Source organism: Engraulis encrasicolus, chromosome 14 (assembly GCF_034702125.1).
Source record: "Engraulis encrasicolus isolate BLACKSEA-1 chromosome 14, IST_EnEncr_1.0, whole genome shotgun sequence".
Classification (NCBI taxonomy): Eukaryota; Metazoa; Chordata; class Actinopteri; order Clupeiformes; family Engraulidae; genus Engraulis; species Engraulis encrasicolus.
Window position 1 is genome coordinate 54,692,061 of NC_085870.1, and position 10,797 is coordinate 54,702,857.

General features: G+C 41.8%; 2 protein-coding genes across 3 annotated transcripts; one reads left to right on the plus strand and one right to left on the minus strand.

The window, feature by feature from the left end:
* Window positions 1-145: 145 nt before the first annotated feature.
* On the plus strand, window positions 146-7,998 carry ap5b1 (adaptor related protein complex 5 subunit beta 1). 2 transcript variants are annotated; one of them, XM_063216161.1, is made up of 3 exons: window positions 146-167; window positions 758-900; window positions 5,200-7,998. In XM_063216161.1, the coding sequence occupies exons 2-3, from the start codon at window positions 760-762 to the stop codon at window positions 7,861-7,863; spliced, it is 2,805 nt and encodes a 934-aa protein (XP_063072231.1). In that variant the 5' UTR covers window positions 146-167; window positions 758-759; the 3' UTR covers window positions 7,864-7,998. The 2 variants fall into 2 exon arrangements, with proteins under 2 accessions (XP_063072231.1, XP_063072230.1); XM_063216160.1 differs by lacking the exon at window positions 146-167 and adding an exon at window positions 343-494.
* Window positions 7,999-8,150: 152 nt separating this feature from the next.
* On the minus strand, window positions 8,151-10,797 carry c14h1orf50 (chromosome 14 C1orf50 homolog). The gene is made up of 5 exons (XM_063216163.1): window positions 10,590-10,797; window positions 10,218-10,333; window positions 10,019-10,105; window positions 9,395-9,526; window positions 8,151-8,772 (listed from the first exon to the last, which is right to left on the minus strand). Exons 1-5 carry the CDS (start codon window positions 10,636-10,638, stop codon window positions 8,587-8,589), a joined length of 570 nt encoding a protein of 189 aa, XP_063072233.1. The 5' UTR covers window positions 10,639-10,797; the 3' UTR covers window positions 8,151-8,586.

Consider the following 10,797-nt stretch of genomic DNA (forward strand, 5'->3'; position numbering starts at 1 on the left):
GCGTCACCAAGATGGCCGCCATATGTCCCCTCTCATTCTAGAATCTCTCTGTTTCAGTGGGTATGCCGTATTAGTCACGCACTGAAACATAGTGCCCGAAGTGCACAAGTGCACCATTTGAGATCCAGCCATAGTCTATGGTTGCAGTTGTATTGGTTCGAAACAAGGTCAGTTGTTCCTTCAAAGTAAAATGTATTCAATAGCTTAAGTTGCTGGAATGCGCTAGATCCAAACTCCAACTCCAAAAACATATTTAGACGCAAATATTACTCAATAATGAGTGCATATAACAATTTAATCGTCGATACAGGAAATCATCGAACTCGACTTGATTCAAACCATTAGCAGGAACTTTTACTTTGGATACGAAACTCAGTGGTCTCGAATCATATGACTGATCACATGATTGTCAAGCAGCCGTCTAAGATAGAGCACGGAACATTTGGTTGTAAAGACATGCATTTTATGGAATTTAATTAAACAATATTTAACGGGTAAGTAGTACGTTTGTAATTGTAGGCATACGCGCAGAAAGCTTTTACACATGAAATCACATGCTTTGTTAAACAGTTTTTAAAGCCTGCCACCTCCAGAGGCAACCATTTAACTTAAGCACTACACTACTTGCCTGGTTAACACCAGACCTAATCACAAGTGTCTTCCAGATCGAAACGATTGTGTAGAACTAAAGGCAGTATGGGAGTCCCCAGGCTACTACACTACAGTACTCGTTTATAATTGCATGCTCTTGTTTTAGTGATGGCGGCTCAGACGTGGAGTCAACGAATATCGGCATTTTCTCAGAGTCCCTGTCAGTATCTCTCCAGCACAACTTCAGACAGCTTCCTGGCTGAACTTCTGCGCGAGCTAAGGGATGACAGAGCAAGTGACAATACAAAGGTAAGCTTTGATGCTCTGAAAGTTGAAGTAGTCATACTCTGCCTGTTAACACCTAGATGGCAACTATGGCCGAATTTGCTTTTTTCACAGATATGTAGCCTACTTGTAAACGGGCAGCTTTGTATAGCCTAATGAAGTACTAGAAATACCGTACTTATATAGGGGTTGGACAAAATAACAGAAACACATGTCATTTTAGTGTGGGGAGTTAAATGGCTCAAGTGGACCAGCATGTTGGCCAATCTTCATTAATTGCACATTGCACCAGAAAAGTGAAGTGTAAAGGTTCAATGAGCAGGGTAAGAGCACCGTTGTGCTCAAAATTTTGCATTGCACACAACATTATGAGTGAGTGACATATCAGAGGTCAAAAAGGAGAATTTCTTGGTGCGCGTGTAACTGTTGCATCTTTGACCGAGACAAGAGGCAAGTCTTTGTGATGTATCCAAGGCAGGGCTTGATACTGGCACCTGCCAACCTGCCAAATGCTGGTAAAACTTGGCTGTGACTGGTAATAATCTCAGTGTCACTAGTCAATTTGACAGGTAGTTTATTCCATGGTATGGCATATCGGAATAGCCTATATTCTCTACCTCTTCTGTATCAATTATTTGTAAAAGTTCAAGAGAAAGCTCAGTTACTCAGTTTCTATTAGTATGATTTATTTCCATGTAGAAAGCTGTGAACTCATTTTCTTGCTTTAGCACCTCATCATCTGAGGTTAGATGTGGGTCATCCCACGTCAATTCTACAGGAGCCTGCTCACTTTGTTCACACTCTTTTTTTTGTCAAAGTTAACAAGCCCATAGCTCAAGAACTAAACCATGTAGGAAGCTCACATTATGCCTGCTGGTACATAGATAGGACTAGTTTGTTGCAAAACTGTCCGTTTTGGTCTGGACGATCCTGCACGTCATAGCATTCCCCCAAAGATTATACAAATTTTATTGTAGTTTTTGGATGTGCTCTGTATAGGCGTTCAGAAGACATATTTGAACCCAACATGGGTTCTTGATTTGTTTCCCTGGCTAGTCAAGCATGGTAGTGGTACTGACATCGTTTGGGGATGTATGAATGCCATCAACATTGGAAATCTGAATTACACCTAAAGAAGCATGCATGTCAACATGCACTGTGACTACAGAAGCAGATCATGATGCTCTCCATAGGATTTCATTCAAAACTCACACCCATCTATTTTAGCCAGGTGCAGACTCAAAATGTACAATTTCAATGGAAAGAAAGGTTGAAACACACACAGATGACCTCCCTTTTAATCCCTTTTTGAAATGAAAAAATGAATGTAGTTGCTGCCAAAGGTGGTTCTACAAAGTCTTCAAAGATATAGAACTCCTATGCACAGCCAGGTTCCAGGTGCTGGTGAAGTGCAGTCATCAGTAATCCACAGTAAAGAAGAAGGATCACCGCACACTGGTGGACTTAGTTTTGCTGTTTTCATTTAGGTGAAAAACGCGTTTCGCATTGCGCTTCGTCAGGTTCACTTTGTCATTCGCATACCTCCCACAGGTGAAATAGGTGATTACCGGGTCACATGACCACCAGAATACCGTGACAGATCACAATAAAATTACAAATAGAAATTCACATTTCATAACACTACAGCCACTTTCCATAAGTGAAACTGATGAAGCGCAATGCGAAACGCGTTGTTCACCTAAATAAAAACAGCAAAACTAAGTCCACCAGTGTGCGGTGATCCTTCTTCTTTACTGTGGTTCTACAAAGTATTAAGCAAAGGCTGTGAATACTTATGTAAATATTTTCAAACATTTTCAAAAACTCTCAAGAACTCTTTTTTCACATGGTCATAATGGGGTATTTTGATTTGTATTTTGGGGTATGTTACATTTTGAGGACAGAGATGAATTGAATACAATTTGGAATAAGGCTGTAACGTAATAAAATGCGGAAAAAGTGAAACGCTGCTGTGAATACTTTCCGGATTGACTGTAAGTGTGCGAGCTCCTGTTGAATTGACATAGAATGACCCATGTACTATATTATGATAAAAAAGAAACATATTACATTTATGACTACTAAAACAGCTGAATGGCTAGTGACTCGAGAAAACTACTAGCCACAATGTCCAGCAAGCAAAAAAGTTACCGTCAAGCCCTGATCCAAGGTAATGTCTGCATACCACTGAGAAGGAGGAACCTCATCCAATAGGATTAACTGTGGATGCAGGAGGAAGCTGTCTGAATTCACTGAAAGGGATGATTGGGTGCTAACCCAGACTGTATCCAAAAAACATAAAACCACAGCTGTCCAAATCATGGTAGAATTAAATGTGCACCTCAACTCTCCTGTTTCCACCAGAGCGGTCCATCGAGAGCTCCACGGGGTCAACACGCCCGGTCACCCAAACATCCCTTTCAGACAGCTTCCTCTTGCATCCACAGTTAATAGTAGTAAATTTAAATACTTATATGTGTACTTTCAGTAGTTGACAGTTTTCTTAATATCTTGTAGGCCCACTTGTACTTTCAGTACTAGATAAGTATTTTTAAAACATGTTTACTTGAAATACTTAAGTAGGCCTTCTAGACATTTTGAATGATTTTGTACTTCCTCTTGAGTACTGTGTTAGAAGAGCACTTCTACTTCTACTCAAGTCAGTCTCTTGATTAAGCTATTGTACTTCTACTTCACTCCTCCAGTCCAGTAGCCTACGTTATACATCACTGTTTTACGGGTCTGCCAAAAGGACAGTGCATTTTGCATTTTCCCAGTCATATTGGATACTTAGAAATTGATGGTGGTAGAAAATGGAAATAGAAAACCTTTTATTGTCATTATACTCAATACAATGAGATTTAAGCCTCCCTTCAAGGTGCACACTTGAACAGTACAGGGGTGCATTTCTCAAAAGAGAAGTTGCTAGCCTGTTAGCAACTTCGGTAGTTGCCAATGGGAAAATGCATTGAAAACAACAAAGAAGCTAATGTAGTAAGCGACTTTGGTTTCGAGAAATGCACCCCAGTGCCGTATGTTAAGTGTGCCAAATGTGCAAAAAAGTTTAATAAAGAAATACAATTAAAAACATTAGGGGGGCAAAAACATACGCACGGCACTGTATGTATAAATGATCATACTAATAGAACTAAAATAAAATAAGATAAAATAAAACTGCTGTGCTATAAGGAGCACATATGGGTCATTTCACAAATGCAAATTGGGCTTCAAAGATCTGAAACTCCTATGCACAGCCAGGTTCCAGGTGCTGGTTAAGTGCAGTCATCAGTAATCCAAAGTAAACAAGAAGGATCACAGCACACTGGTGGACTTGATTTTGCTGCTTTTTATTGTTAGGTGAACAATGAATTTCACTTTGCACTTCGTCAGGTTCACTTTGACATTCGCATACCTCCCACAGGTGAAATAGGTGATTACCGGGTCACATGACCTCACAAAGATACTGTGACAGATCACAATAATATTTAAAATAGAAATTCACATCTAACACTTATGTCCCATTGGCACGACTTGGCGGGTGTGCCTATGGTTATTTTTCTTTGTAGTTTTGTAGTTCAGTTCTTAACAGTTCTTGATTTTATTTTTTATTGTTATTGTTGTTTTGTTTGTACTATCAAGCAACCTTCTGTTGCTGATGTGTGTGGGTTTTTTAGGGGATTGGTGGAGGGATTTGTAGCAGGTGGGTATTTGAGAGGGGAGTGGGGGAGGGAATGGGTTCCTACTTGTTGTACTCAGTTGTGTTTTTGGTAATTCTGCACTATTTGTTGTAACCATTGGAATCTTTAATGAACATTTGATCACAAAAAAGAAAGAAATTCACATCTAACACCATTAAGCATCTTTTCATAGGGATACATTTGTTACATTAACTCCCATCTAGCTAGCCTGGGCGAAAGCCGACTGTTGACTCCGTCAAACAGTCTGGCGAAAGCGAAGAGAAATCAGTGTCCGTGGAGGATATGGATATGGTCTGATCTCAATCTGCCATTTCAATTCATTGGAGTGCCAAATTCAAATTAAAACCTATATTGTGCTTTATTAGCATGACTGTTACAATAGTGTCGCCAGACTAGGTGCAGAGCCAAAATCTTTGGGTGGAGTACATGGGATGGCATCGCCAGGTTACCATTTTGCCAGACAAGAATTAAATATATATATATATATATATATATATATATATATATATATATATATATATTATATATATACAACTAAATAATGAAAAAAACTATTCAAGTGGTACTTAATTGAGCAACAATTTGCGTCTGAGAGGAACTCACCTGTCTCTCTTATTTTTTTTAGATCCTCATGCTGTCCCCCTTCCTGGAGCATCCCACACTCCTCTGCCCCACCATCCCAACTGGAGAGGAGACTGCACTGGAATTGATGTCCGTTCTGGCTCAGACACCACAGAAAGCTGTCGGTCTTAAATGCAGTCTCATGTTAGCCATATCCACAATCCTCATCTGCACAACCTCCATGGATCGACAACCCAAGGTCGCAGAAGACTTTCTAGACCAGCTGTTTAAGACCATTGATGACACCAATGACCACAGGGGTGGCTTGTCCCTCCAGTCTGTACGTGCAACAGCCTGTGACTGTTTACGCGAGATGGAACTAAGTTATCCAGGATTGTTGTCGCAGAAACTAGAAAAGCTTCATCAATTAAAGCAACAGGAGACCTCTATTGTTCACCAAGCCTACACTGCTCTCTACACACTGGCCCTGAAGAATGCAGTCTTTCTCCTCTGTCAGAAGGAAGATGTTGCTGACGCAGATCTCAAGACAGCGTTGTGTACAAATGAGGGATTTGGATGGAAAGTGGTGTGCAGACCTTTGCCACCCGCCCTGGTTACTCAAATGGAGAAGATACCACAGCTTAGAACTGGAGTGGACTGCCGGGAGTTGAAATCCATCGTGTCTTTGTCACTAGAAGAGTCCTACCTTTTAACTCCAATCTCACAAGCTGCTCTGCTCAAGGAACTCATTGATGTCGTTTCTATGGTACCAGCATTGTCCCCTGCCCTGTTCAAGTCACAGCTCTTGCGGCTGTTTGGGATGTCTCAGGTGGAGCTGGTACACGCCACGCTGATGATGAAAAGTGCATTCACGGACAGCCTCTTCAGCTCTGACGATGAGAACTTTTTCCTGAAACGTCTGGTGTGCATGGCTCAGCATCCTCTCATCAGTGTCCCAGAGAAGCTCTTCTACATTGACTGCATACGACACTTTCCTGAAAACCGACCTCTATCCAGCCATTTTGATGACAGCCTTCCTCTGCTGGTCACACCTCGTCTCACGGTAGCTCTCCTGCCTACAGTGTTCAATGACAGCAGCACCATGCTGAGCCGCTTGAAACTCATGTGCATGGTGTACTTGGAAGCTGATGAGGGAGAGGACTGCAAAGGCCTGTCTTACTTGTTTGACCATTTGATGGAGCTTCTCAAAATCGTGGACAACCATGGTCGCAGGGAGATGATCGTCACCTCATTTAGAGCGGTCTTCACATTTCTCACCTACTTTTCTCAGATCGAGAGGTTGACTGAGGCGTTAGTTCAGAAGCTGTCTGACCTGCATTCAAGACACTGTCGCCTCGCTCCAAATCTCATCAATTTATGCGACCGGCTCCAGGAACACTTGGAGGATTCGGTGTGGCCTGTCAAAATGCTTAAGACCTTGCGGACATCAGTGGTGGAGATGCCGCCCTCTCAGTTGACCCTGCAGAATTTCAGCTTGCATCTCAAGATCTTGAAAAGAGCCGCTGTGGAGAAGCAGATCCCTCAGAGGAGCACCCTGTGCTTCCTGCTCAACGTCCTGTACCACTCCAGCCTCTGTGAAAGGGGCGGCTGGCAGGTGGGCAATGCAATTCTGTCAGTCTGCCGCAATCTCCTCCTCCACCCCAGTGTACACCAGGCATCTGTGGCGGTCGAGTTGGCTGATTTGCTCCACCACATGGCTGGTCACTACGACGACACAGACATACGAGATCACGCCAGGTTTTACTATACACTGCTCACAAATTTGTCCATGGAGAAGCTGTCGGGGGTGTTGGTGCAAAGTGCAAAGGATGGAGGACCGGTCAAGCCGAGGTCTTTGTCGGCCATCATGGCTGAAACTGATGGACTGTCCAGCCATCTCACAATACACCCAACGCCAGGGCCAATGCTACAACTTGTCAGACAACAGCAAGCCTGGCCGTCTACAGCAACTGTTAGTACAGAGAGTTTTCCAGATGGGAATGTCTTAGACCAGTATCTGGGTCAGTTTAGTGACTTGAATTTTGCCTCAGAAATAACCCTCAAGTACAAACTTGGGTACCTAGGTGAAACGGAGCCTATTTTTGATCAACTTTTTTCAATCTTTATGAGTTTTCACTCAAATGATTCCAACTATGAAGACATCCATGACATCCATGTGCCGTGCCTGTTCAGAGAAAGGAAGCCGCCTGAGGTTCGTCTCAAGCTAAAGCCCAAACAACCATACCCTACTTGCTTCAAAGCAAGCGCTGTGTTTAGCACAGAAGACGGGCTCACTTGGCAAACTCACCTACCTGATGTCAAAGTGTCCTTCCCTGATCTCTTCTTGCCCATGCCCTTACCTGCTGGGTCGTCATTGCGCTACAAGGAAGAGGTCTTTGACCGACTCTGGGAAGATATCAATGCCAAAGAAGCCAATGGGTCAGCGATAACTTTATTCTGTTTAGAGGGGAAGGAAAATTCTCTCCAAGAAATGAGCAGGCAGCATTTCCAGAACTTCTTTGTGTCTGAGCAAGCCAGCACGGGCGAGAGCAAAGTCTTGTTTTTCCTCCCTCCAAAGTATCATGTTCTGCTCAGGGTCAAGCTTACAGAAGATGCCATCAGAATTGACATTGGAACAGACAACTGGGAACTGTTACCTCACATAAATTTCTATTTACTGAAAATCACTGAGTTGAAAACAGACCTCAGTGATGAATATGCTTCATGAATTTTTTTGTAGATATTTTATACCCTTTTGTTCTTAATTTATGTGCTGTAGCCCCACACAGAGATGGTACTACAGTCCAAGCTGTTTTGTGTACTAACAAATGTGAAAAATAAAATAAAAGCTGTTATACAGCCATTTGCCCATGTAATCATTTAATCACAATGTTTTTAGAATTTTACCAGTTTAAAAGTGAGTTCATGGTATGGATAAACCAACACATTACTCAGATCTGTGCTCCTGTGGATTTCTATTGTAAAATAAATATGTAACAATAAAACACCATTGAGTAACACTTATTATATTCATTTATTATTGTGATGAGAGTAAAGAGTGCAAAACAATCTGAACACACTTCATTGTGACTCAGCTAAGACTGAATATGCAGCATTATAACAGTAAAGAGACACAGCATTGTTTGATGTTCATTTATAAAATACAACATAAAAGCAACATTGCAATGCCCTATTTCCAAAAAAACCTGCTACTGTATATATAATATTAATGCTCGACTCCAAGACTGTCGTATATTGAACGAGCTGACCGTGATCTGAAGGTGCACAGGCTTCACAAGTGTCAAGCCCAATCCTTCTCATCTTGCCTGAACAGAAAGCAGGGTCCCAATTCTGCAGCTTCAGATAAAGCAAAGGTATGTTATGCAATGCATAACCACCTCCTCAGTTCATAATTAAGACTACAGGAGAAAGAGTCTGTCATTCATTTTCATTAGGAGGAGAGACCATCGAAGTTGGGCTCGTTGGCGGCAGGTAGCGCAGCCTGCCGATTCAAGAGTTTCTCAAAGATGGCGAGCTCTTCATCCTTCTTCTGCACATCCTCTATCGGGGTCCAGGACATGTCATACTGTAATTTATAGGCACCAAGGAACTTGTGTGGACAACTGACTCCCCAATCCTGGAGGGGGAAAAAAAACATGATGAAATTACAAAATGTCAGCCGTGGGGTGGTGCCCAACCAAAAACAGGGTAGTTAGTCAAATTATATGAATTATTACCCCAACCCATATCAAAACATCTGCCAGATCTAGCCCTGAAATGTGTTGGCCTAGTCCTCTGAACAGAATGCAGCCGTACCCTAGCATCTGCATTCTGCACACTGGCTGATACCACTTCCGACTAGCTCTGCCTGACAAAATAAGTTACCTAAATTATAGACTTTGAACTTGTTGGTCAAAACACTGTGACACTGCCTTCACCAGCAAGTTCAAATTGATTATTGTTAAATCAACCAGTCAATCAATCAAACAATCAGTCATATGCACTTACCACTTGGACTTTCTTACAATGTTCACAGCAAATTATCTGGGATCGTTCCAGAATAGCAGTGTTGCGAGTCAATTTCAACACCCCACTATAACATTACTCTTCTTTTTACAGCGTGATTGTTTTTGGAAATTAGTGTATAGTGCAATACCTCTGTTTAAAAGTGATTGGTCACCAATGTCTATTAGTGAATGTGCCTCTCAGCTAGATATCAAGATTAGAATATTGTATGTATATTAAACATTCTTAAATACCTGAGGTGATATGATGGAGAAGTATCGCTGTCCAGACTCACGCAGGTAAAGGTAATACATGTTGCCAGGTTTCTTTACTACGTTGCAGGCGGCATGGTGAAGGTCGGCATCCTGTTTAGCCTCCTCTAGAACCTAGCCAAATGAGAAAAGAACTGTGATATCTCCATTCAGATGAAACCATATTCTGATGTGTGTTATCCAAGGATGATGTCAGAATCATCTGAAAGGTGCACTGTATAGGATAATGGTCAGAGTAGGTATAACAGCTATGCTGCCCATTGAAGCTGTGTTGTCTACTGCCAAATTTGACCTTTTTTCATTAATATTTAATAAATAATGACCTAATATGTACTTGTATGACCAATGTAAGGTTTGCAGCTAAACATGTCAATCCCTGGAAATGGCGGACAATGGAATAGGCCTACTTCGAATGTGATAGTGGTGGTAAGATTCATGAAAAAAATGTGAATTGACAGCATCCGTAGGCCTTAGAGGCCAACTTCACTATCAGTTGCACGAAATTCCACTAAGGTATGCCTACTTCACTATCAGTTGCACGAAATTCCACTAAGGTAGGCTAAGTGATAAACCTAATAGTAGATGGATTAATGTGGTTTAATTCACCTTACGAGCTTGCTCCTGTAGATAGCGGATTTGGTCTGCAATGACCGTCAGCTTATTACAAGCGTTGGCTCGAACAAATTCGTCAGCCTATAAAAAGACACAATCGGGGTTACAAATGGGTAGACGAAGTGTATCAACACACGAGTAATTTAAGTACAAAATAAAGTGGATTTATTACCCTACCAGATCGTGGCATTACCTTCTGTACTACCTGTGCCAGGCATACCAAATCCATGGGATCACCAACCCTATTCGTTTGATAGGAGCTCACAAGTTCCAGTCCGCCAGGTGCCTTACTCGTCTCCACCAGTGTTACTAGAAAATGTGGATATTTTAATGAGAAAACTGGGTAGCATACAGTATGGCATACACAGAGAGTTGACAAGTCTCTGAAAGTCTAAACTAGTATGCAAAGTGACAGTGTAGCCTATCCAACTCATCGAGGCTACTATGCATGCATGCATAGGTATAATATTATGACACAAAATAGGGAGATAAAGTTTGCACCCAAAACTGACTGAAGCCAAAACTAGTAACCGCAACACCATATCGAGACATAGTCCTTCCTTACCCACTGTCGTCTTGTCTGGTTGATTTGGCAGGCTGACTGTTCTATCCATGTTGATATGATACAACTGTAACGAACTCAGGATGTAGAAATGTGAACAATGTATCACTTTAGCCAGCAATAACTATGTTACTCTTCACAGGTTTTTGTAACATTTACACCAGAGCCCTTTCAGAACAACAGCAAGCAGCCAGCCACTCACGTTGTGGGC

Bases quoted from the DNA above. Each gene is read 5' to 3' on its own strand.
- ap5b1 (XM_063216161.1), top strand. From the start codon at position 760: ATGGCGGCTCAGACGTGGAGTCAACGAATATCGGCATTTTCTCAGAGT. The intron at 901-5,199 runs GTAAGCTTTGAT...TATTTTTTTTAG, and splicing joins GAGCAAGTGACAATACAAAG to ATCCTCATGCTGTCCCCCTT.
- c14h1orf50 (XM_063216163.1), bottom strand. From the start codon at position 10,638: ATGGATAGAACAGTCAGCCTGCCAAATCAACCAGACAAGACGACAGTG. The intron at 9,527-10,018 runs GTGAATTAAACC...TCATTTGGCTAG, and splicing joins TACAGGAGCAAGCTCGTAAG to GTTCTAGAGGAGGCTAAACA. The intron at 8,773-9,394 runs GTATTTAAGAAT...TTCCCCCTCCAG, and splicing joins TCTCCATCATATCACCTCAG to GATTGGGGAGTCAGTTGTCC.